This window comes from Sclerotinia sclerotiorum, genomic scaffold (genome assembly GCF_000146945.2).
Source record: "Sclerotinia sclerotiorum 1980 UF-70 scaffold_8 genomic scaffold, whole genome shotgun sequence".
In the NCBI taxonomy this organism is placed as follows: domain Eukaryota; kingdom Fungi; phylum Ascomycota; class Leotiomycetes; order Helotiales; family Sclerotiniaceae; genus Sclerotinia; species Sclerotinia sclerotiorum.
In genome coordinates, this window is record NW_001820828.1 from 1,198,832 (window position 1) to 1,223,389 (window position 24,558).

Below are 24,558 nucleotides of genomic sequence, written 5' to 3' on the forward strand. Positions count from 1 at the left end.
CAAATAGCTATTCGCGTGGTAGGTCTGAGCATTGCCAGATAATGAGAGAGTGAATGCGCTCTCCAATTGACTTTTTTTGGTTTTTTCAATTGATTTAATTTCAACAGATACATATTCATTTGCTTGCAGACGAAATAAAATGTGCCCGACGGCGAGCTTGCCAATGCGACGATATGAGTTGAGTTTTTCTGCTGCTTTGGGGTCAAATGCGCGAGGCCCAGTCGTTGTATGGAACACCTGCGAACTGAGGGCCCAAGGTGTCTCGCCATCTAAAATTCAATAAGTCAGTAAAAGAGTTCTGGATGTCATTGCTTTGAAGTTACCTACTAAAACCAATTAAATCTGCTTCGAGAGACTGCTGGATAGGTCCATGGAAAGCAGCCACCGATGAGTTAGAGACATTGCTAACTAGAACTCTATCTTCTGAACATAAAGCTTCAATTGATCGTGCTGTTCCATCGGCAAGGCTAATTGAAGTCCCAGGGAAAATGATGTTCCTTAGACCTCCACCTTCGTTTAAGGATGTGACAGGAAGATAATCAGTTCCCCATCCATAAAGTTCATCCTGCTTAAACCATGCTATACTTGAAAGTCAGACAAAGTAATTATTGAATTTTTTTGGTTTGCACAAAGTGAACAGCGATGACATACCTTTGAGCTGCCACGACGCGATAGCTTCATATTCTCCTGCCACAAAAGCGCGGTGCATCGCGGTGGTCCAGTAGGGAAGGATTTGCTTTTCCCATGATTTTGTTAGGGCAAGACAATAGGAATGCCACTCGTTTATAATTTCTTCTTGGTCTTGTAGTCGATTCAGACTTTCTTGCAGCTCTCTATTGTAATCACCATCATCGAAAGCTTTAAAGCGAATTTGTGCCTCGTAGAATTCCTTTGTAACAGTCCAGGTACTCGCAGGTCGCTGCAAATGAGTGGTGGCATCAGGTGGGCAAAGTCCAATTGTAGCTACTCGACCACAGAACTTGACGATTTCGTCCATTTTTGCTGGGTTTCCTTTGCCTTCGTTTTCCCATAAACCGTAAGACCATTTATTCAAGGTTTGCCCACTTACTTTGTCTAGAAATTGGGTCCCTGAGAAGGCGGGTGTGTCGCGGTATGCGTGATCCCGGTCAAAAATGTAATCTGCAATCAGGAGCCACGAGATGCTGAAAAGATGATCGGATCTAATCATATCTGTCCGTATCTCATTGTTAATGAAACTTTGCGAGGTCACAAGTTCCCTGAAATGTTCTCCGAACTCATAGTCATGAAAGAGCTTGTCCATGTTAGGCGCCTGTTGAGAGTCGAGCTCTCGATTTATGTGTTCTCCTATACAAAAGCCCATGAGGTTTGTAAAACACTCAAGTAGGCGTACCTCAGAATTGTACTATACCACAATATTAGTATAAATACTTAACAGTATTTGTTCATGTAGGAATGGTACTAATATCTTACACCGCTAACGTATTGCTTTAAATGCTTGGGATCGTATTTATCATCAACATAAGCGATTCCGTAAGCGATCGAGGGAGTTGAGGCCTTGTTTAATAAGTCGTATATAGCGAATATATCGATATACTTGCTATCAGGATCATTGTCATCAGGAGGGTAGTTAGGAGCTCTTTCAACGTAGGATAGTAATCGATCTTCACCACTGTCGAACGCCCAAGCTCGAATCTTGTTATGGAGCCTATTGGTATAATCATCGTAAGGAATTGGTTTGACAGCTTTGAGGCCTGTGATGGTCTCTTTAAAGAGTGTTTCGTAGTCAGACATTGTGTATTGGATAGGATGGGAAGTGATGGAGTTGCTAGCTATAGAGAAGGATGGGAAGAGAACTGATATAGCGGAAAACTTTGCCTTCGATAGTTCAGCTGAATTGTTTAGTTAAGATGCATCTTAATCGGCTACGTGACCGATACCCCGAGGAAAGGCTGGCTGAGGGGTTGCGATCAACATAGCGTATGTTTCATGCATGTAGAATTATATTCGTGATTCAGCCATCTGCATCGTACTCCCGCTATTGAGTTTACTTACGATTCTGGGTATGGCTGATCACACATGGTATTGTTGATTAGCCAATCTTTTCATTCCTATTAAACTTGTCAGTATGTAAATAAATAAAAATAATCCGGGTTAGTAGTTATTAATTGATAAAACAAAGAGTTGAATAATAATCTATAGTAATTATATCAATTAAAGGGTTATAAAATAAATTATAATTATATTATAAAAGAGGTAGGTCGAGATATATATATCTTAATAGTATATTATAAAAGAGAAATAAAGAAAAGAATTAATTAGATTATATTATAATATATTATTTAAAAAGTAAAATAAATTTCATAATAGATTTAAAGTAGAAATAATATATATTCAAAAGCATATAAATAAAAGATTGATTATTTTAAAAGAGAGTAATAATGTGACGCCTCACACCTCCGGGTCACGTGGCATGCCCCGTTTGTATTTAATCACAGGAAAACTCTCTACTCTTGTTTTCCTTCTTCTTTTCTCCTTAGCTTAGTATTTTCTAATACAAGATACTTTACCCAGTATTCTTGAGTGTGACAAATAAAATCTTTCTTTTATAATTGATGTGACGGAAATCCCTGCTTTCCTCCCACCCTTATTATATAAGAAACCTCAGGTACATTAACCATGTCCACACATGATACGATTACTCGAGATTAGTATGCGATTTAGGTGACCTGAGGATCAGATCCGGACAAGTACTAGGTATCAATGGTTATCGGTAAAGTAAGATCATTGGAGGAATAAATATGACTTCTTTTTGCCTAGCTATTGCGGCTAGGCCATTCATTTGTGTATATATAGAGTAGCTATCCCCATCTACAGGTGCTCTTCACCTGTAGATTCTAAGTTAAATACAATTGCTGGTCTATAAACACCCTTTTGGTCACAATTGATTATTAAAGATTATAAAATTAATTAACTGGGAAATCTTTATATATATAGTTGTTACGACGGGCTACACAACTACCATCACATGACCAAAGCACGTGATCACAAGTGATCAGTAGTGATCACTAAGGATCACTAAGGATCACGGTATAGGTGATCACTGGTGATCATGAAGGATCACCAGTGATCATAGAAGCATGAAGGTCTATATAATCAAGATGGATTTCCTTTGTATAAGAGCTTCGTGCTCAAGATCAATCATTTAGTATACTCTACTATCAGTTACGAATTGCATTATTGCCATTACTTTAAGTCCCTGCTTGACGCCTAGTTATAAACCACCTCGAGAGCCTAGAGCACTTCCACGTGATCTAGACGGCAACCCTCGTAACAATAGTTTACAATTCCAATTTTTTTATAATACAATATATCAATTTAGATTTTTTACTTTTAAAATTTTAATAAATATTTGATATAGATTTTAATATGTAATATAATTTAAGATTTACTTGTTATATATTTTATTTATTTTATATTTTAATAATTTTTTTATTCCAGTAATTTTTTAATATTAAAAATCATGATCTTCTTTTATTAATAATCTTATAATAAATAAATTGTTAAAAGGAATAGAAGTTACCGGTACTAATCACGTGTCGTGATTAGTAATACGGTTACCTAAACAGGCTAGATTAGACGAACCATAAGCAGGCATATTGGTCCCCTCAGAGGATACCAAGAGGAGATTAATATGCCTACACGCGTAGTAATATAATCAATATAGAGGCCTCTTCCACCCAATCTTTTAATATAAATGAAATTGATTGAGATGTTAATTTTGAATAATTCTTATATATATATATATATGAATCTGAAAATATTTAAAGTTTTTATAATAACTAAAATATTAATTAAAATTTAAAATATTACATATGTAAAAACCTGATATAAAATTAAAAATAAAATAGAATTTTATTCTAAAACTTTTATAACTTTTGAAACTTTTATATGATCAATTATTAAAACTGTGACGGAAAAGTCGTAAACGGAGTCAATTCAATCACTTAGAATCTAAAACTAAAGAACTAAGAAGATTCTAAGTAAGAAGGTCTTTATATACAGGGCTAGTGCACGTGAGCCACTAGTGGGATAACAACCGTCACGTAACAAAAACATAATATAAAACTTACAATATTAAGAATTCAAATTAAATACTCTTTTTAATCGCACAGAAACGAACAAGTAAATTTTATTAGGTCAAAACAATATTGGTTCAATTAGAAATACGAGTTTCAAGCTAATTACAGTGGCCATTGTAGTTAGAGAAAAAGGGGGGTAATACAATAACCTATCTTGTATAACAGTAGAAGCGGGGTAGCCTATGCGCACTTGTATCATTGTTCAATCTCAAGCCAATTGAGAGCAAGTTATAAAATGCAATCCCCGCGTTTCCAAGCTGGCTCGGCAACGGCCATCAAAAGCCTCTTTCAATATGCATCTCACATTGCAAACTCTTTTTGCAGATCTAATTTCAAAATCAACCATCTGCATCCACACAATCCCGTTGCAATGTTACAGTATCACAATCTGCATCGCGCACATCTATTACTTAGATAGATCTATAGTCGCATGCATTTATCAGACCATAGCGTGGAGTCCACACAGAAGTTAGCATATGAAATGAATTATTTTCCGTCTTCAGCCAGCCACCAAATCGAATTATACTTCTACGACATGGCCCAGGAGAAATGGTTGCGAACAATACTGGACCTGATGCATGAACAAAACTATTCAATCGTCGTCAATAATCAAGCCAACAGCATTGATATCTGCATGACATCCGTATCTTGACACGTTCCCGCGGAGATGTCCAAATTTCAGTTACGGATTGGAAATACTTAGGAAAAGTCTACTAGAAGGATCTCAATCATGCTGATCTACTGCGGGAACTGGTAGTAATCTCAACGCCCATAATGTCCTTCATATGTATTTCGGCAAAGAACTGTAGCTGATCATGTCCATTTTATCCTTGTAGAATGAATTTGGATTTTTGTGTCCCAAGCTCACTACAAACATGAGATCATAGACTGTAGATGTTGAAAGAACGGCTTAAAGCTGTGCTTGAGATAGGCTGAATCGTGACTCTTCTAGTAACTATGCATCGATCTCGTGTCTCAAATCCAAACCTCCCGCGCAATTGAGGTTCATACATGTTGATACTCTTGGGAATACATGGTGGCGTCACTTCCCGCGGTATGTGCCACTACCTGTTTTGGTGGGAACCATTTTCAACTTTACGAATGGCAGTTGCAGCTTAACATCGTGAACAACAGCCTTGAATTAAAAATCAAGAGTTGGAGTACCACGAGCAGGTAGATGAGAGTATAATGTGGAGCTGATAGGCATTCATGTCGCGGGATCAAAAAAAGGTCGCGTGGCAACCGTATTTCTGCTTCCAGCGAAGGCACAACGACCGAACATAGACAGAAACTCAAAAAGATGCAACAAGCCGCGAGTCCTTCATTGTTAAACCAGTAGCTTTAAATGCGGTAAAATGCACCTATAAGGTAGTGTTAATGGCGCATAAGTATCAGCTGAAGGTCTTGGGATCAAGCAATGGGCCCGTTAGAATCACTTGGACATCACAGTGCCTTTTTGAAGGAAAGGAATAATATGCCCACAGCCAATAAAACGAAAAATATACAAACCACCAAGTGAAGCCAATGGTAAACGTTCCTAACCATGGGTTCAACTCCACAGACTCTCATCTCATTTTCGGCTAAGATTTTGAGTATTGTGGTTGTCACAGATTCGGGAACGGCTCAAGATCTTGTTTTCGCAAACCAAATATGAAGGTAGGAATGTCCGGGTAGTCGGCAAACAACTCAAGTAGACATGTTATACGAGATTCTCTTGATCTTCCTGACCACGTAGTAACAGTAAAGTTCTCGAGAATTGTTAGGAGTAAGAGCTCGGACCGGTTCATCCCCGTTGTTGCTACTTGCCTTGGAAGCATATAGCGGGCGAGGGATCAAACGTGATAAATTAACAAAGAGCCTAATGATAACCCAAGTTCAGAAATGAACAGACCTAGGATACCTAGGTAGTGACTGTCGTTTCGTATAATTTCACGTGATTTTCTAACAACTTTTGAATTCAGATTATTCATACTATAATCAGTATCTTTTAAACCCATCCAATGCTTACATGCCGCTTGATACCATGCTTGGGACTCATGCATTCCGTAGAAATGGCACCAAATAATTATCTTCAAAAGTGCCGAGTCCATCACTAGACGTCTTTGCTGTGTTATCAAGAACCCCACATGGATGATGGTGCGGGGTTCTCATAACACCACGAACCAGCAGAACTCGCAACATGAACCGTGAACGATTCATTGACTCTTACTTGGAGACTAAAGGTAGTGATTCACGGCCCCATTAAGTAGGGATGGGAAGTATCGCCATCCTAGTCGTCATCTTCGATGGAGAGGAGCGGCCGAAATTCGAATATGTTGGAGGAGGAAATGATACATAGATATTGTAAAGCAGTCATCTTTCTAATAAACGTAGGATTATTCAAAAAATGGTATGGTGACTACTGTTACTGTTACACACTAATGCAACGAGGATAACTTTCGAGCATATCGAGCACACAGGTATCCAAAGTCCCACGCGACGATCGCGTGATACAGCACGCTGCGGCGAAAACGTAGATATCACATTCCATGATATAAATTTCATGGCTGACAACCGAATTAAGCCTCGCGGCAGAAGGAAAGAACATATTCCTGAAAAGAAGCTGGGTCATAGAATGCCAAAATTATGAACATATCAGCACTGAATAAAAATTGGAGTTAACAACTACCAAAGCGACAACCTGGTCCGGAAACTTGCAACCGGCAATGATAGATAATGGAGAAGATAGAAAATCCAAAAACGATCCTATCCTATTCCACCTGGAATTCATACTACAAGACCCCTTAAGAATCACGGTCTTGTTTATGACAGAATCGAAAGTCCAGTTCATCACAAAACTAAAGTGAAGATTGGACATTCGGGTAAGGTTTAAATTTTATACGGGGCCGTGACGAGTAGATCCGGATTCACTTTATCCTCTCAACCCGCGGCTGCACATGTCTCTTAGTACTATTTGGTCCTCCACTTTCTAGTCAGGTGTGAAACCATGGCCACTCCCAAGCGGTTGTATTAACAAAAGCACTACTCTCGTGTTCAGAATTGTGAAGTATAGGGTAGTAAAACAAAAGACTCAAACTCAAGGCACGCTGATCCCGGGAATGTTCTATTATCCGCTAGATAGCACAGCAGTACTAGATGAGACGTTAAGATGACCGGACAGCGTAATAACTCTCACCTATCTAGATAGAAGAAAAAAGCATTGAAATATCGGCTTATCATTCCCGCGAAATCACCACATGAGTTCCTGATAGTATGACCGCCTATCAAGAAAAGGGAAACGTGCCTTGTGAAAAAGGTAATGGATAATCAAAATTACCTAACAGCGTCTAGTTCCGCAAGAATAGTACTGTCAGTCTCGATATCATGCTTCTCCTTTCCAATCTCAACAATATGAGCATTTTCCGCCGTCGATTCTTTCGTGATTATGAATGTCCGGAATTCGCAGTTGTTGTAAGCAGTACCTGTCCGTTGTTAGAAAACTTGCGAACTGGAGATTGCGATATCTTGAATACCGTTCTTCAAGTCCTCAACTGTCCCATCCTCAGTCAAATAATGAAGGAATGCTCCATGTGTCACTAATACGACGTATTGTGCTTCAAGCTGGTAGAGCCATGCACGAAGGGTAGCAGCTCGTGCTTGGACGGCTTCATGATTAGGTGCATAGAGGCCTTTCTGAAAATATTTTAGCTTTAAATCCCGCTAGGAGATATTGCTGTCTCTGAGGGTGTCTCGAAGAATTTGCAAAAATAATACACAAACCTTCAAATTCCATCCCTCCTCCATCAATTCAAAGCCAATTTTCTCCACACCAAAGCTAAATCCCTCATCTTTGAATAATTTCGGGATTTCGACATCCCTCAGGACATCTAACGGAAACCCTTTATCGCAAGGCTTGGCGCTAATTTCCTGGGCATTAGGCATAAGAAGATAAGGAACCTCTGGTCGAGCAAGTATTCCACTAAATGCAAAGAGGGTGGTTTGAATGGCGCCGCGATGAGGAGAGGAAAGGATGAGATCAATTTTCTTTTGATGGGGAAACGTTTCTCGGAGATTTCCACATTGTGTACGTCCTCTAGGGGTCAAGACTGGGTCTAGAATATGGAATCGACGCTGTTCTAGGCATTAACATACAACTCCAATAGGGAGGAGTGTAACTTTACTTTAATATTGTGCTCAGCCTCAGCGTGGCGAACGAGGTAAAGTGTAGGGGGCGTATTGTCCGAAGCACAACGTATCCATTGATTGGCCGTCTTTGAACCTCTATTTCAAGTGAGAGAACATAATCCTTTATTCAACCCTCCGTTGATTCGAGCGCAACTCCAACATTCACATTGAATGTGTGTGTGCATCTCTCCGTGCATGACTTCACAAATCTTGAGGACGAGTCCGAACTTTCGAGACCGTCGCGCAAGCTCTTACTGTTGCACCTTTATTAGAAGTACTTCTCAGAAGCAGTGATATTTGGAAAATGCACGTGCACGCACGGACTACTCTGTGAAATTTCACGTGATCATGTAATCCTACCACCTCCCGGTGAGCTTAACTACGAAAAAGGTGGGACGGCGCAGAATATATATCTTTTCCTTGAGACCGTAGATGAAAAGCATCATTGTATAAGAAAGCCGACAAACTCCAATATCAATTGATGACACATCCAGAGCCATTGTTCATGAACAAAAATCAATTACCATATGCATATGCATCTACTCCTGTACACAACACCACGACAGCGACATAAGACGAAAAATATCCGCCGGTTACCGGCAAGCACATCCCCATCAAAATGTTCCTGATCCAGAATAAAAGCTTGTTTCCTACTCCAGAAATGGGTCAACTGGAGTAACCAGGGACTGAAACTCACCATTTCCACAGCTTTTAACCTGTTTCTATGTTCCCCTTCCAAGTTAAGTCGGACTTTTCTTTCCGCCCCTGTCAAATGACGTTATGCATATTTATTTATCAAACAATTCAACAATGACATGGCTGAGCCGCATTGCTGTGTCTTGACGCGTTCTAAGGCGATAGATAGATATTGTGTAAATATCTTTTCACGATACCTACCTCTCTCTCTCTCTTTACTTTTCCGTGAAAGACAAAAATATCAGTATGGGCGATTCAGACTCCGTCACCGATGGCATAATTCCTGTGTTCCTGGGAGCTCTTCAAGCTTCCTTGACGGTGTTGTTAACAATTAGCTATGGAGTTATCGCATCGAGGTACAATTTGTTAAAGGAGTCTTCTACGAGGGATATTTCGAAAACTGCTGTTAGATTATTTTTACCGGCGCTTTTGATCACTAATGTTGGGGAGGAATTGAAGCCCGATACTGCGTGGAGATATGTACCAGTTTTGAGTGAGTAATATGCATCGAATTGTATGGATGGAGAGCTAATGATGCGAAAGTATGGGCATTGATATATACACTATTATCAGTGGCAATAGGAATGTTTCTCAAAAGAGCCTTTAAATTTCCCGCTTGGTGTGTGCCTGCTAGTAAGTTCCCCTCACTCTCCCTATATCACAATTTTTGACAATTCCTAGTATGCTTCAACAACACCACTGCGCTTCCGCTTCTTTTGATTCAAGCCCTCGATACAGCCGGAATACTAGGTAGTCTAACAATGTCCGATACCGATACCGCCTCCGCAGCCCTCAGTCGCGCAAAATCCTATTTCCTCATCTCCTCCATGGTAGGAAATAGTTTAACCTTTGCCCTCGGACCCAAACTTCTAGATGACGAAGAAGCACCCGATGAACTAGATGAAGACTCAAAAGCAGACCATACCCACAGCTCAAACGAACACAGCGAAAGCGATGAAGAATACGCCAATCCTACCAACTCCAATGGACGAACCGCAGCAGAAGAAGAAGAATTCGAAAGCGAAACATCAACTCTTCTCCCGCGGAGTATCATAAGAGGCAAAAATACCGCCGCCAAAAAATCAAAAAAAGAATGGAGGAGAATCCCTCTCAAAATTCGAAAAACCATATCTACAATCTATAGTTTCATCAATGCTCCCCTCCTCGGTGCCTTGATTGGGGCCATCCTAGGCCTCACTCCCGCCCTACACACCGCATTCTTCGCCTCACCCTCCTCAGGCGGAATCTTCAAAGCCTGGCTCACCACCTCGGTCAAAAACATCGGCGAGCTCTTCGCCGCCCTCCAACTCGTCGTCGTAGGCGCCAAACTCTCCTCCTCGCTCATCCGAATGAAAAACGGCCAACCCAGCGGCAAAGTCCCTTCACTCGTCGTACTCACCATTTGCATCATCCGATTTATACTATGGCCTCTAGTGAGCATTGGGGTAATCTACTTGATTGCGAGGAAAACCCAATGGTTGGATGAAGATCCCATATTATGGTTTGTGTTGATGTTGATGCCGACGGGGCCGCCTGCGACGAAGTTGACGGCGTTGGCGGATGTGAGTGGTGCGGATGAGGAGGAGAAGATGGCGATTGCGAGGTTTATTACTGTGGCTTATGCGGTTAGTCCGTTGATTTGTTTTGCCGTGGTGGGGAGTTTGAAGGCTTGTTTGGCGGCGAAGGGGTGAGTGGAGAGAGAGGAGAAGAGGCGGCAGCGAAGATAGAAAGAGCGTGGATTGTTTGTTTTGGTAGAAAACGCAAACCTGGATATAAAGGGGAAAAAATGTAATGCATAGCACAAAACGGAGTTCAGACGGCTACCTATTTACGATGATGAAATACCGAAGAGGAACTATCAACAGTATCGATAGAAATAAAAAAAACATTGACAGGTAGATAAACCAGTAAAAATATCTACTCACATAAAAGTAACAAGTCTATTTCTAGCATATAATGTATACGTAGATGATGAAGGTAAAGAAAAGCGAGAAGATAATTAATTGTGTACTTTCTGTCCTTACAATTATACTTCTCGGGATCTAATTGAATTTCTGGACTTCCATGAATCTTCTCACTAAACTCCAAAAGCGCAAATTTCCAACTCAAAGATTTATATAAAATCTAATTAGCCCTCGATTTCCCTTCTAGATCCACGGAAATCAGATTCACATCAAGTCAACTTGCAGCCTGTTACGTCGACAATACGTATTTTGTCATGCAACATTATATTGAGTACATTGGATACCAAGGCAAAGGATCTAGGTATCTATAGATCACTTTTTAATACAACGCCAGACTCCTACAATGCAAACTATACACCGGCACTGTGTGTCTCTTCATATTCTCACTCTCCCATTCTAATTTTAGATCATAACCAAAATCATACTTGATCCCTTATTACCCACCTCCCTCTCCTTCGTCCCCTTTCCTTTCTTAACAGCACCCTTCCCGCTAGCTTTCTTTTCCTCCTCCTTCGCTTCAAACTCCTCCCTCTTAGCTTTTTGCTCCACCGTCTCTTCTTTCGCTGCCTTCTCCAACTTCTTCTTGTTCTTCGTTAAAACTTTCTTAACCTCATCCTTCTTTCCGAAAGATTCAGATTCCAATAAAGCAACTACCACGAATGAACTTGAACCAGTTGCCCATTCAACGATAAACTCCTTAATATGTGGATACAAAATATCCGCAAAATTCAAAGCTGGTACGATCGGGATGATAGATTTAGTAGCTGGATCGTAACGACCACCTGCGATGAGAGATTTAATCATTTTTCCACCGAAAGGTGTGCTTGCGATGTGAGAAGGTGGTTCTTCACTAACAGCTCCTTCTTCAACAGGAGGTTGAATATATGTTGGGTCTCCGGATACCGCTTCAGCAAGTGACTCAAGAGCTGCCGATTTATCCCCTTCAGCGCCGAAAAGAACCTCAGTTAAAAATTGACATCCGAAAGATGTGGCGATGAGCTCTCTGGATGCGGAGGCAATAGCCTTTAGGAGGTAGGGGGATAGAGCCTTGATTAATTCTTGGCGACGGATTTCTGGGTCTTTCTTGGAGGTGGTGGGTCGGATTGTGTCAACTTCAGAGAGAATTTCGAGATCTGAGTTATGGCTTGCTGGGAAGAGGGATTTTGAGCGACCTTGGAAAAGGTAAAGAAGTGTGGTACGTGCGTTGAGGTCATTAGCAGAAAACACAATGTTCTCAGCTTGTTTCTCTTCATCCTTGCTAAGCAACTCTGGGAAAATAGATTTCGCTGTCAAGACTGTATCATCAATGACTTCGTATGCAGTAAGAATGACAATATGTCCGTTTGGATCTCCTGCCATCAGTTGTAGTGTATCTTTGTACATCTTGAGGATGTGTTTACGGTCCTTGGCACCTCCATATGCTAAAGCAAGGCAAACTACTCTTGCTCCAGACTTAGTGAATGCCAGATTCTTCATCAAATCACCTTCTTCATCACCCTTCAATAACTCGATAAAGTCAGTGATCTCCTCGGTACCTTGTTTGGCATTGAGGAAATATTGTAACATAGCATCATGAAGGAGGGTGAAACCGTTGGTCTTCTTCTGCAAGAGATGATTGATCATTTCTTGTAGATATCGCATGATTGGTGCTCGCTTTCCAGGTTCAGCAGCCAAGATTTCTGAGAGTTCTCCAGTCAAGAACTTAGATGTGTCTCTCTCCATAACGGCGAATTCGGCACCATACCATTCTCGAAGGATAATAGCCTTTTGTTGTTTAGTAGCCACTCCACGGTAAATATCATCGAGAATCCATCCAGCTTCAGGGTGCTTGATAAGTCGACGAACATGTCCATAGAACTCTGGAACAATGAGATCTCTAATTTCATCATCTCCTTGAACCAGCAATTTTCCAATCAAGAACTTGGCGTATCTGCTCTCAGCCAATTGTCGATATGTTCCTGCAAGCTCCTTTGCGATCAAACGTTTCTGCTCCGGATTCGAATATTTGACGGCGGTCTGAACAACTCTCACACTGTCATGTTTAAGAACGAAATCCTTGATTCTGCCGGTGATGAGCTCGAAAAGTTCCTCAACCAATTGTTTCCTCTCGTCCTTTGGAACATGCGACTTTCGGCGTAAACGTTCCCAAATTTTCTTCGTGCGTGCCAATTGATCTGCTAAAGGTTTTGCTGCTTTTCTTTCATTTGCCAATTGCTTTTGTTTCGCATGTGCCTCCTTCGATGATTGACCTGAAATGTGTAAGTAGGAATACATGAAAAAATACATAAAAAGAGCTTACTGTTGGCGGCAACAGCCTTAATTCTATCTGGATGTATGCCCTCAACTTCTTTCATTTCCGTATCACTATCCGAACCATCTGCAGAAGCAGAATCCAAAGCTGCGCCTCCATCATCAGAATCGGAATCCTCTTCACTCTCGGATTCGACCTTCTTCACAGGCTTAGCTTTGGGTTTTGAATCCATTTTCTTTTTCCCCGAATCGATTTTCGCTTTTTTGTTTTCCTTCACATGAACATCTTTCGCAGGTGCCGACTTTCTCTTCATGCCCGTCACCACGGTTTTCGAGGTTGATACTGGAGCCATTTTGGTACAATTGCTGATTTTATTTGTACAGATGGGCTGGCTCGTGGTTTCCTTGGGAACTTTTTTTTCTGCCTCCGACAGATAAAAGATAAACTTTTTCCAATCGGCGCTAAGCCAATCTTGGGTAGCACACATTCAACCCACCACTCACCCCACGAAACTCTTTAGTTTAGAGGAAAAGGTTAAAGCAATTATACAAGATGGGAAGAGAAGAACAAGTTGAGGAGAGGGAGGTCCTCGATAGTATTTTCCCTGATGAGATTCATGGTATGTTTTTGCGACAATTTCAGCTATGGGCTTCCCGTGGTTGTACCACTCCGCAAGAGTTCACCTAACACTTTTCACAGATATATCCGAGACGGAATATCGAGTATCGGTTCTACTAGATGTCACAAACGAAGATGGCGATGATTCGGAACCTCCTACTATGCTCCTGCAAGTCAAATACCCAGAAGAATATCCTGAAGAACCACCTATTCTAGATTTACTCCCAACACCTAATGCGCCCATTCATCCATATTTCAGCGTCGCAACTGATAAACAACTCCTTCTCGATGGATTAACCGAGACAATCGAGGAGAATTTGGGGATGGCCATGGTGTTTACATTGGTGTCTACTTTGAAAGAAAATGCAGAGCAACTTATTGCGCAAAGACAGGAAGCGAAGGAGAAAGAACATGAGGAGAAATTGTTGGCTGTAGAAGCCGAGGAAAATAAGAAGTTCCACGGAGAGCCAGTTACGCGAGAGTCATTCATGAAGTGGAGAGAGGCGTTCCAAAAAGAGATGGAGGAGATTAAGCTTAAGGAGGAAGCAGAGGAAGAAGCGGCCGAGAAAAAGAAGAATAAGGGCAAGGACGCCGTTGTTGCACTCACTGGGAGACAACTTTGGGAGAGAGGCATGGCTGGAAAGGTTGAGGAAGATGAGGATTATGATGATGTGCCTGTTGAGGGTGTAGATAAGTTGAAGGTGGAGGCGTGATTGATATGGATGAAAATCATTTCCGGTACGGAGTTGCATTGCTGGCGTTGGTTTGGACAATCTACAGGGAGAATACCGTCCATAAAGATAACTAAGGAGACTAAGTGAAGCAAGAAAAGGGGTGGAATAATGTCCTAGGTTCACAGTTCATATCAAATACAAATATGTCAATAAGATGACTGCCATAATTCTTTTATTATCTATCGTCGCAGCAACTGTTCATTCGTTGTGCTCATCCTATACAAACGCCAGGATACGTTCCATTATCCTTTTAGAATCAAAAACTTTTCAACCTTTGTTGTACTTAAAGGGTGTATTTCATGATTCGACCATTTCTTCATCATCATCACTGTACTCCCAACCTTCCCCATCCCCATCCCCTTCAACTTCGGCTTCGGCGTTGACTGCTTCCTCTCCTAATTCAGTATTTAAAATGGAAATAAGCTCCTTAGCGTGTGCCCCAAGACGTTCATCTTCATAATCTTGTTGCTCAAAAAGTCGAAGGCAATGATTTAGCCACTGTTGACTTGAAATCCAAGAGACCTTCCAACTTTCCCCATCGACATTGTTTTCTTGCTGTGCGTTCTCCCCATTCTTTTGTTTTTCTCCCATGATGTATAATCCCCAACCACCCAAGTACCAGACCTCAACACTAGTATCATCCTCTCCCACTAAACGTTCCAGTACTTCAATGGCTTCTATATCCATATCTGCCTCCATCAATAATCTTGCTAGACTGACTTTCGTGGGGAAATCCGGGACGACATCATTCTCGGGAGGTAAATCTTTCCACAGATCTAAACTCCTCTTCAGGGCTGCTTGTGCATCTCCCATCCTAGTCTGTGATATCCTAACATTTGCCAATGTCTGCCATGGCTCAGGATAATTTGGTGCGACCATTGTAGCTTCTGTGACCAACGCCTCGCATTTCTGTTCTGCATCCTCTTCCCATGATAAATCAGTCATGTAAACCTCTACAACACCACAAAGCGCCACCGCCAACTTCCTCCTCTTCTCTTCCAAAATAGCAAGTCCTGCATCATCCAACTTATTCTTCTCCATCTTCTCCAATAAAGCTCCAATCTGTGCTTTAAGACTAATAGCTCCCTTCTCATACCATCCAACACTATCCTCTCCACCATCCTCACTCAATTGTGCCAACCATAAGAATTTCTCCGCTCCACCTCCAAGTTCCTCACTAACTTCTCCATCCTCATCTATTCCTGCGGCTTGCATAAAATATTGTCTCGCTGAATCGACATCTCCCAATTCCACATGAACCTCCCCTAATAAATTTAATACAGGGAGTGCCTCAATTGCCTGTACATCCACCAATTCCAATGCCTTTTTCGCAAAAGGGACCGCGCCTTCAATATCGCCTTTCCTGCAACATTTTCGTTGCTTTTAGCAATAAATCCATTGGATTTGCGGGCGGTGAAGAGGCTTTTGTAGATTTTGCGGAGCTACGATTGAGGGCAGCTTTTTCGCGTTTGTAGTCTTTCTTATTTCCTGGTTTGGTCTTCGCCATTTGAAGGTTCGAGAAGTGCCGAGTATTAGTTGTAGGGTTGAAAAGGTGATTGATTGATGTAGGAAAAAAGTTCTGGAAATGGCAGAATAACTTTTTTTCACTTCTGACGATAAGCTAGTTGATAACGCTAATCCTCGAGCGTGCCCCGCCAAATTCCATCATAGGTACTCCATAATGAATTTAGGACATTTAGCTAACCAAGTGGCTAATTTTAAGAACTTCTTTCGAGTCATGATTCTATTACATCTGACTTCCTTTCCCCATCTGCCTCTTTTCATTTATATTCTCAATTGATACATGAGAGTCATATCCCTAGTATTTACTACTCAATCTTGTGGTACGAAACCCTTGTACATCTAGGAAGAGTAGCCATAGGTACTAGAAAGCCATGATCTTTTAGTTCCAACGATTACACTCGTCCGACATCACCGAATGAACCTCATGTGTCATTACATTTTTACATTATTATTATTATACCAGCAGCTTTGCGGCATCTGGAATTGATGTATGACCCCGCCATAATATTTCTATGACCGGTTTCCAAGCGATTGTAGGTACCAGCACAACATGGTACAAAGATCTGACCCGAACGCCCATGAATTTCAAATTTTCCTGAAAGTTCATAAACTTCATCATATGCCTTAGCGAACCTCATCAACTTCGACATTTGGAGTCGTACTGCCTGGCTTTGGAAAGTTACCAAGCTCTTCCCCTGTACCACTCTGACCACGCTTCCTCCCTGGCATATGAAACGATGGAAGTGCTTCATCACCAAATTTCGAGAAGAAGCCCTTCTTCTTAATCTGCTTTGTGGAGTCATTGGCGGCATCATTTAACCCCACCTCTTCGAATCCTTCTTCGGCTGTAGGTGGCTGTCTATCGAATCGTCTATTACCAATGGCGGATCTTTGCATTTGAGGCAGTCTTGCAGAATCAAGACTTTGACGTCCACTATATCCATCGATGGGACTTATAGGTGATCTAGCTGAGATATCCTTTTCAAAGTCAGAAGAGTTTCTCAGATAGCGATTAGTGGAAGTATAAACTTACGAATGATCTTCTATATGAATCAAAAGATTCTCTGGAGATCGGAAAAGGATCAATCTCATCATTTGAAGTCGTTCGGGTATTGATTGAGGTTACAGAGAGATTGCCCTTGCTGCGAGGCCAGAAACTCTTCTTTTCAGGTGGAGAAGGCTTTTGGAATGGTCAGTCAAATTGGCACATGTATTTTGAGCTTGCCAACACTTACAGGTAAATACACGCCGCTATCGTTCACAACTATTCAATCATCCTGTCAGCAAGGGTCTCCCGTAAAACCCGGTCATCTGAACAGAAGTATCATACCACTCATTTTATACTCCGGGGGCTCTTCACTCTTCGCCGTTTTGATGCTCATCGAAGATGCTCGAGAAGCGACTGTAGAGACTCGCTCAAAAGAAGGAAGGGACGAGGCATTCTGATCTTGGAAGGGCTGTAAGCCAGTCTGAACGTCCTGTTTCCTCGCAAATGGATTTCGAATAATCGGCATGTTGGATAAGGTATGGTGTATTAAATGCAAGCAATTACGTGATATGAATCAATCGTCTTTTAAACTTCTAAGACTTTAAAACAAAATTTACTGAGGATATTCGAACTTTTCGAGAACTAAACATCAAGTCTTGACGTCTTTTCGTTGCAAGAATTGGATGATTGGTTGTTTATTTAGAATGATTTTCCTAAGCCACTCGGACTCTCATATCCCCGTTTTCTGGGCTGATCACGGGAGAGGGTCCATGATATTGATTTCTAGTTGGCCGAACCGAGGTCGATCATGCCAAGGCATTGTCAATAGTTTGGAAGAATGCCCCACCGAATGCTTTGATGAAGAGATGGTTGGGTAGGTGGTGGTAGATGTGGATAGATAGTTGGATTTATTTGGAGATTTTTAACACAATACCAACGAACGACAGCATGACATTCGAGCACAAGGGAGGTAAGTTCCTACTCTGGGTCTTATCCAATTCTCCGGACGAGTAACTAAATCTGTGTGACGTATTCTAGCTTTTCAGGGACGATAATGTTGAAGGATTTCTTATGAGAGGTACTCGAGTAAGCTTACAACACGAGTAGATATCTACCTATTGTAACTTTATGATGCCGTTGTCCTACCTTTATGTGATTTCCAAGTTCATCAGCTCTTGATAGCTGAAATAACTGCTAGAAAATATACAAATTTTTAATAAACACACGAGTTATGATCGTAATGCAGTTGAAATGCTTTTGATAGCTGAGTATTTAGGGACAGTTATTGCAATGATAACAACATTTCCTCAAGTATTTTGGATGAATTGTAGTCAATACGATGGTGAAAGGGTTGAGACAAAACAATGCCTTGGGAGCAAGACCTTGAGTATTATGATTTATTCCGACTTTCTTTCCCTCTTGATCTTATATTCTAAAGGCTTGATCAGATGTTTCAAGGTGGTCAGAACACAGTTTAAGCCTTCTTAGTCTCCATAGTTTCGAATCCTTCCCGAGCCGCCGCTAATCGAAGGAATTATTCTTACGTTTTCTGATTTTGTTAAGAAGATCTTACCGGTTCTCATTCTTTGACGTGGCATCAATACCAGTACCCTTCATTTTTATGATACATTCCGAGGCAGTTACTCTGTATTGGCCCCTTAAGCATACTTGATAAGCGGGGAGGCGTTTTTGAATGTCAGCCTGCTTTGAATCAAGAAAGTTCAATTATGGGTATGAACGAACACCCAAGATCTTTTCGAAGAAAGGGGATAACGTTGTGCTTTTAAGCTTATCACCCCTCTCTCAAAATCTCTCCATATTGCTCCCACAAATGGTGTGGTGATCACCACTATGTAGCTACATTCAGAGCGGATCATAATGAGAACCCTTGCAGGAAAATTCTAGAGTTTCTTGTATCACTTGACAGCAGAAGCAAAGTTGGCCAAAAATCATCTAAACTAGCTGATGTGACCAAGGAGCAAAATCTGTCAACGACGGTCTCTGATTGATGAACTTTCTGGTCTACCTGCATGGCATGCATCTGGTAAGAAGAAGCAAACGGATATCAGCCAATTCGATCTCGCCGATGTTATGCACGTTTTCGTATGCATGGTGCTATAAATAAATTTTCTTTTTTGTTTGAGAAAAAGCTCCAGAAACCCAGACCTGCAGGCACACACAAGGTTTTGAGATACGACACTCAATATGATGATGGTATTCATGTATTCGGATTTGTTGGACCTCGTATCTGTACATCAAGTTTCATTCCCCCATCCCTTCGATACCCAGGTTTCGGTACTCTTCTTCCAAACGTTGGAAAAGGTCTTCTGATCCACTTTTCGAGAACCAAGGGTTTTCTCGATTTCTCATTCATTTTCGTAGACATTAGTTAAAGCAGATAGTTGGATCCTTTTCTGGTATTTGGAGTTGTACAGTTTTTCGAGGGTCCTCCGGAATAATTTCTACCATACAAAAGATGCTGGGTACGCATGCATGATTGTCGCACCGCAAATCTCCGAATATATATATTGGAGAATACCACGTTCATACGAAATCCCAAAAGTGTGGTACAATCTGCAGGTTTCCGATGAGCCAACACACAAGGAATGATATGTCGGAAGCTTTTATTTGGTGTTCTGGTGTTCTGGTGTTCTAGTGTTCTTCTCCTAAGTCAGAGAGAAGAGAGCATTCACTTCTTCAACTGACCTTCCTAAACCGAACATCATCTTTTTTGAGTTACATCAAGCACACCACCACCACATGCAAATAATTTATTTTGATCAATGTCTGACACACACCTGATTCTGAATACACACACTCGTTTCATCAAACATCTTCCTTATCGACCGCAGATTTTCTAAGCCTCCTGATTGAATAGCATCAGCCATACATACCACGTTCGTTTCCATTGCAAACATTGAAGAAAGAGAGGCTTAGCAGCGACAGCAAGTACTTTCAAATTTATAGTCGAGGTGATAAACTTTCAAATACCAAGGAAAGCTTGACACGAAAATAGATTTGATAGTAGGTATCTCTTGCCTTCAACTACGGCTTTACTTTGAAGTTCTACGACTGAGCACGTTTATTCTTGGATGGAAATTACTCTTTCCTAGAAAGTCCACATCTACTGGGAGAGCGACTTCCAAATTTGGTGTCAGGAAATTCGCGGACATATAGAAAATCTCTCCGTCACTTTCATTTCTCCTTCTCTCAAAAATTTATTGCAATATCTGGTGGAAACAGGCTTTTCAGAGTCTGAAGAAATTACCTCCTTGTTGCAGACATTTGATTTGTATCAACTTCGACCAGAGGGATTTCCAAACACAGTATACGATTACTCTTACCAAAGTCACATACAACTAAGAATCAATTTCAACATGGCGATATCATTCTTCAACTCCTGGCAGTTGTGGGAAAAGATGACATTTGTAAGCTCTCTGCAAACATTTGTAATCAGTCAACTAATTCATATCAGGTTTTGGGATGCGCCATTGTAGCAGTTTTTTGCGTGGGATACATCAAATTATTATGGACAAACAGGATAGTTGCAAGACAGGAGATTCTAGACGAGGAAAAGCGTATGAAGATCCAAGAATTACGACAAAGTGGACAGTTTGTCGAGACAAGCAAAGGTCATGATGTCCCGTTCGGCGTTCGCGCCATTCAAAGTGGTATACAAGTGGATGGAATCTGGATTTCTGGAACAAATACTCCTGTTCCTAGCATCAAACTCCAGCGCCACTCATCCTACGAGCCTTCTACTCCAGATTCGACCTCTAACGCACACGCATCCCCCGATGGTTACAATCATCCAACGCCACCCAAGAATGGTCAACCAAACTTCCGGTATAGCGAATCTGCGATACTTCCGAGCCACAGAAGTGTAAGTGACGATGATACTATTGTCTCGGATCCTCGTAGCTCTTCTCGTCAACGAGCAACCTATAAACCTACAAGATCGTCACAACTACGTTTTGGAACAGTCGGAGAACATCAATATGATGAGGAGACACTTGAGCATCTTGAAGGCAATGCAGAAAATGGTAGAGTTTATACTCATAGACCTCGTGGAGCTCGCCGATCCGATGAGTCAATTTCTGATGCTGCTGCCGCTGCTGATAACGAACGCTCATCTGGAACTTCTGATGAGTCCGATGAAACATTCTCTCGTGTTAAACACCCCCAACCTAACCGCCCGTTCAATTATCCTACTCGAACTCCGTCTCCGGAAGTTTTGACGCCAGCATTTCCTTCATTCTCTCATCAGCCAACTACCAAAGGCAAGGGTCAATATTCATCAATTCCTCTTTTTCCTGAGGATGAGGAATCAAATCCATTTTCGTCGAGTCATGTAAGCACATATGGCACCAATCGTCAACCAGTTGAAGATCAACGATACACTGATAATAACGTTGAATCCCGAGCTCCTCTTTTAAAAAGTCGCTCTCCATCTTCACAATTCATACCTGGAGAACTTCATCAAAATAAGTCGGTCAGGAAGGTCAATTCTGGTTTTGAGATTTTACCAGCAGGCACATTTGGTACTCAATCAACACTGGATTTGAAGGGAAAAGGTGTTAATCGTCATGAGAGTTGGAATGTCAATAACTCAGACCATGTTGCGCCACTACAGCCAAACAAATTACAGAAAAAGACAAGATTTTCTATGGTTTCGCTGCCGTCAAGAAGAACGATGGATTAGCGTGGCGGACAAAAATATGGCGATACTACTTGGTAGTCCTTGATGAATGAATGAATGATAGATTACGCATGGAGGAAATGCTGGACAATGCAATCGAAGCATCAACGGCGTTACATATTATGGAGATGGTGTTGCATCAAATTTGACTGGTCAGTAATAGAGCCATTTTCAATATTTCATAACTAAGGAAAGTTGGTATGATAAGGGTGGAGATAAATTTGCTTCGGGGAGGATTATTTGGAAATAAAAAGTAATGATATTGCTTAGGTAGTCTAGCTTAATGAGTAACGATGAGATGTACGATAATAAATGAGACTTACATATTCAAGAGTCATAATCATTGATATTGGGCTGTAGTGGGGATCCTATGTATATTTTCGTTTAGTTTGTCCCGTAGAGCTCAGGGTGGGATTTTCTCCATATATTCAAGAGTAGTATCCGTAGCATATCCGAAAGGCAGTCAGTAATATTGAAAATGTGTCCTACTGTCTACATTTGTTCTGGTTGTAAATTAGAATCTGAGAACTTATAGGCCATTGGATTGCTTGTGGAGTGTGGAAGGGGCGGGAGCACCGCCCGCGGCACACAGCAAGGAGGTATTCCGGGATCTGGTCGGATTCTAGGAGATCGTGGATTGAGGAGGGGGCCGGAACTTGGATCGTTGTATTTATGGATATGAGGATTAAGGGACTGGGAGTTTGCTGGATGGGTGGGATGAATATCGGGTGGACAGTCTTTGTTTGATAGTTTTGTGGGTAGGTAGTTTTAAGCTGATGGATTGATTATGAGGGAGGGGTTTGAGAAGATGCTTGGTTGTGAGGGCTTGTGAGGGGAAGGGGAAGGGAATTGGGGATGTGAGGTGGTTGAGAGGAGGTGTTGTGGTGTTGATGAGGTAGGGTGTTTTGTGGGCTGAAGATGGGTTTTCCCTGATGGTAGGGATTAGATAGTTGATTTGCATCTGAGAGCTAATTGTGGATGATTCAACGGGAAATGTTGTTTTGTGATTAAATTTTGTATTAATATATTGCTTCAGCTCCCCCTACCAGCCGAGTAAAAAGTCATGTGACTTGGCGATAGCCTAATCTTCGGGTGCACGTCAACAACGCGTCCATTCCTTCCGGGACCTTAAATCTTCACATTTCAACGACATATAAACGTGTTTAATTTCTCATCCCACTCGTTACTACCGATAATTCAACGAAAACATTCACTAAAATCCAAATCTCTCACTCACAAAATATGACTTCACAAGAAATTGAAGCTTCTCAGTCTGGCGATGATGGAGGAATGGGAGGTCCTGGTGCTCCAACGCCACTCTCTGCTTTAGAGGTAATAAGCCGTTCCTCTTTTTCTCGAAATTCTTATACTTTATCTAACAGTTAAAGCAGGGAGTTGCAGGTCTAACTAAAAGAGATATTCAAATGATTGTGGATGGTGGATATAACACCGTAGAGTCTGTCGCATATACGCCGCGGCGAATTCTAGAACAAATTAAGGGTATCTCTGAGCAAAAGGCCACAAAGATTTTGACAGAAGGTTAATAGTTATGATCAGTCAGTATCACAATCATGCTAATATTTTAATAGCATCAAAATTGGTTCCCATGGGTTTCACAACTGCCACTGAAATGCATCAACGAAGAAGCGAGCTAATATCTATCACAACTGGTTCTAAGCAATTGGATACACTTCTAGCAGGAGGAGTTGAAACAGGATCTGTCACCGAAATATTTGGAGAGTTTCGTACTGGAAAGAGTCAAATTTGTCATACTTTAGCAGTTACTTGTCAATTGCCATTCGACATGGGTGGCGGAGAAGGTAAATGTCTATATATTGACACGGAAGGGACATTTCGTCCTGTTCGTTTACTTGCGGTGGCCAATCGATATGGCCTTTCCGGCGAAGAAGTTCTCGATAATGTTGCATATGCAAGGGCCTACAATTCCGATCATCAGTTACAACTTCTCAATCAAGCAGCACAAATGATGTGCGAAACCAGATTCTCCTTACTCATTGTCGACAGTGCCACCGCGCTTTATCGTACAGATTTCACAGGGAGAGGTGAGCTCTCTTCCAGGCAAATGCATTTAGCAAAGTTTATGCGCATGCTTCAACGTCTAGCCGATGAGTTTGGTATTGCTGTGGTTATCACAAATCAAGTTGTTGCGCAAGTTGATGGAGGACCAAGCGCAATGTTCAACCCGGATCCTAAGAAGCCTATCGGAGGTAATATCATTGCACACGCAAGTACAACCAGATTGAGCCTCAAAAAGGGTCGTGGAGAGACTAGAATTTGCAAGATCTACGATAGTCCTTGTTTACCAGAAAGTGATTGTCTTTTCGCTATCAATGAAGATGGTATTGGAGATCCAAGTCCAAAGGATCTTGAGAAGGATTAGATAAGTTCCTTGCTGGGATATCTATATATCATGATTTTACGGGATTCTTATGGTTTATGTGTATTTTTTGCTCTTTAGCTGGCATGGTAGCGGTTATAGGTGGCATATGGAGCTCTGGTATGAAGCTTGGGTGGGAGCGATTCTATCATTTCATCATAACGAAACTTTTATGAATATCATAGAATTAGTCAGTTGTATTTAGTTTATTAGTAGCACAACCCAATTCTTATAATGTCGATGCACATGCAAGCATGCATTTAGTGAAATGGCCATAGTAAATGGAAAATGGCGCTAGCGGCCGCCTAAAAAGCTGAAGCTCGCGATTTCTATGTGTTTTACCGCGTCAAAACAAACCAAAAATGCGACAACCTCTTAACACTCACCAAGAGTCTTCATGA

At 41.4% G+C, this 24,558-nt stretch overlaps 13 protein-coding genes across 13 annotated transcripts; 7 read left to right on the plus strand and 6 right to left on the minus strand.

Moving 5' to 3' along the window:
• Nucleotides 1–202: 202 nt before the first annotated feature.
• On the minus strand, nt 203–1,773 carry SS1G_06770 (predicted protein; the record flags this gene model as incomplete). The annotated part of the gene is made up of 4 exons (XM_001592479.1): nt 203–269; nt 324–579; nt 652–1,384; nt 1,453–1,773. 4 exons carry the CDS (start codon nt 1,771–1,773, stop codon nt 203–205), a joined length of 1,377 nt encoding a protein of 458 aa, XP_001592529.1.
• Nucleotides 1,774–5,664: 3,891 nt separating this feature from the next.
• Nucleotides 5,665–5,775, plus strand: SS1G_06771 (predicted protein; the record flags this gene model as incomplete). The annotated part of the gene is made up of 1 exon (XM_001592480.1): nt 5,665–5,775. The coding sequence occupies one exon, from the start codon at nt 5,665–5,667 to the stop codon at nt 5,773–5,775; it is 111 nt and encodes a 36-aa protein (XP_001592530.1).
• A 1,658-nt stretch (nt 5,776–7,433) lies between these two features.
• SS1G_06772 (hypothetical protein) lies at nt 7,434–8,042 on the minus strand (the record flags this gene model as incomplete). The annotated part of the gene is made up of 3 exons (XM_001592481.1): nt 7,434–7,582; nt 7,634–7,793; nt 7,881–8,042. 3 exons carry the CDS (start codon nt 8,040–8,042, stop codon nt 7,434–7,436), a joined length of 471 nt encoding a protein of 156 aa, XP_001592531.1.
• A 370-nt stretch (nt 8,043–8,412) lies between these two features.
• SS1G_06773 (predicted protein) lies at nt 8,413–8,728 on the minus strand (the record flags this gene model as incomplete). Its single annotated transcript, XM_001592482.1, has 2 exons — nt 8,413–8,539; nt 8,646–8,728. The coding sequence occupies 2 exons, from the start codon at nt 8,726–8,728 to the stop codon at nt 8,413–8,415; spliced, it is 210 nt and encodes a 69-aa protein (XP_001592532.1).
• A 499-nt stretch (nt 8,729–9,227) lies between these two features.
• Nucleotides 9,228–9,482, plus strand: SS1G_06774 (hypothetical protein; the record flags this gene model as incomplete). Its single annotated transcript, XM_001592483.1, has 1 exon — nt 9,228–9,482. One exon carries the CDS (start codon nt 9,228–9,230, stop codon nt 9,480–9,482), a length of 255 nt encoding a protein of 84 aa, XP_001592533.1.
• A 260-nt stretch (nt 9,483–9,742) lies between these two features.
• On the plus strand, nt 9,743–10,672 carry SS1G_06775 (hypothetical protein; the record flags this gene model as incomplete). Its single annotated transcript, XM_001592484.1, has 1 exon — nt 9,743–10,672. One exon carries the CDS (start codon nt 9,743–9,745, stop codon nt 10,670–10,672), a length of 930 nt encoding a protein of 309 aa, XP_001592534.1.
• Nucleotides 10,673–11,347: 675 nt separating this feature from the next.
• Nucleotides 11,348–13,548, minus strand: SS1G_06776 (hypothetical protein; the record flags this gene model as incomplete). Its single annotated transcript, XM_001592485.1, has 2 exons — nt 11,348–13,194; nt 13,245–13,548. The coding sequence occupies 2 exons, from the start codon at nt 13,546–13,548 to the stop codon at nt 11,348–11,350; spliced, it is 2,151 nt and encodes a 716-aa protein (XP_001592535.1).
• Nucleotides 13,549–13,748: 200 nt separating this feature from the next.
• SS1G_06777 (hypothetical protein) lies at nt 13,749–14,527 on the plus strand (the record flags this gene model as incomplete). The annotated part of the gene is made up of 2 exons (XM_001592486.1): nt 13,749–13,815; nt 13,896–14,527. 2 exons carry the CDS (start codon nt 13,749–13,751, stop codon nt 14,525–14,527), a joined length of 699 nt encoding a protein of 232 aa, XP_001592536.1.
• Nucleotides 14,528–14,845: 318 nt separating this feature from the next.
• SS1G_06778 (hypothetical protein) lies at nt 14,846–16,055 on the minus strand (the record flags this gene model as incomplete). The annotated part of the gene is made up of 2 exons (XM_001592487.1): nt 14,846–15,906; nt 15,995–16,055. The coding sequence occupies 2 exons, from the start codon at nt 16,053–16,055 to the stop codon at nt 14,846–14,848; spliced, it is 1,122 nt and encodes a 373-aa protein (XP_001592537.1).
• Nucleotides 16,056–16,696: 641 nt separating this feature from the next.
• On the minus strand, nt 16,697–17,586 carry SS1G_06779 (hypothetical protein; the record flags this gene model as incomplete). Its single annotated transcript, XM_001592488.1, has 4 exons — nt 16,697–17,050; nt 17,106–17,252; nt 17,308–17,336; nt 17,403–17,586. 4 exons carry the CDS (start codon nt 17,584–17,586, stop codon nt 16,697–16,699), a joined length of 714 nt encoding a protein of 237 aa, XP_001592538.1.
• A 422-nt stretch (nt 17,587–18,008) lies between these two features.
• On the plus strand, nt 18,009–19,453 carry SS1G_06780 (predicted protein; the record flags this gene model as incomplete). Its single annotated transcript, XM_001592489.1, has 4 exons — nt 18,009–18,030; nt 18,624–18,666; nt 19,037–19,163; nt 19,217–19,453. 4 exons carry the CDS (start codon nt 18,009–18,011, stop codon nt 19,451–19,453), a joined length of 429 nt encoding a protein of 142 aa, XP_001592539.1.
• A 984-nt stretch (nt 19,454–20,437) lies between these two features.
• Nucleotides 20,438–21,762, plus strand: SS1G_06781 (hypothetical protein; the record flags this gene model as incomplete). Its single annotated transcript, XM_001592490.1, has 2 exons — nt 20,438–20,488; nt 20,536–21,762. 2 exons carry the CDS (start codon nt 20,438–20,440, stop codon nt 21,760–21,762), a joined length of 1,278 nt encoding a protein of 425 aa, XP_001592540.1.
• Nucleotides 21,763–23,001: 1,239 nt separating this feature from the next.
• SS1G_06782 (DNA repair protein rhp51) lies at nt 23,002–24,160 on the plus strand (the record flags this gene model as incomplete). Its single annotated transcript, XM_001592491.1, has 3 exons — nt 23,002–23,091; nt 23,151–23,298; nt 23,349–24,160. The coding sequence occupies 3 exons, from the start codon at nt 23,002–23,004 to the stop codon at nt 24,158–24,160; spliced, it is 1,050 nt and encodes a 349-aa protein (XP_001592541.1).
• Between the last annotated feature and the right edge of the window lie 398 nt (nt 24,161–24,558).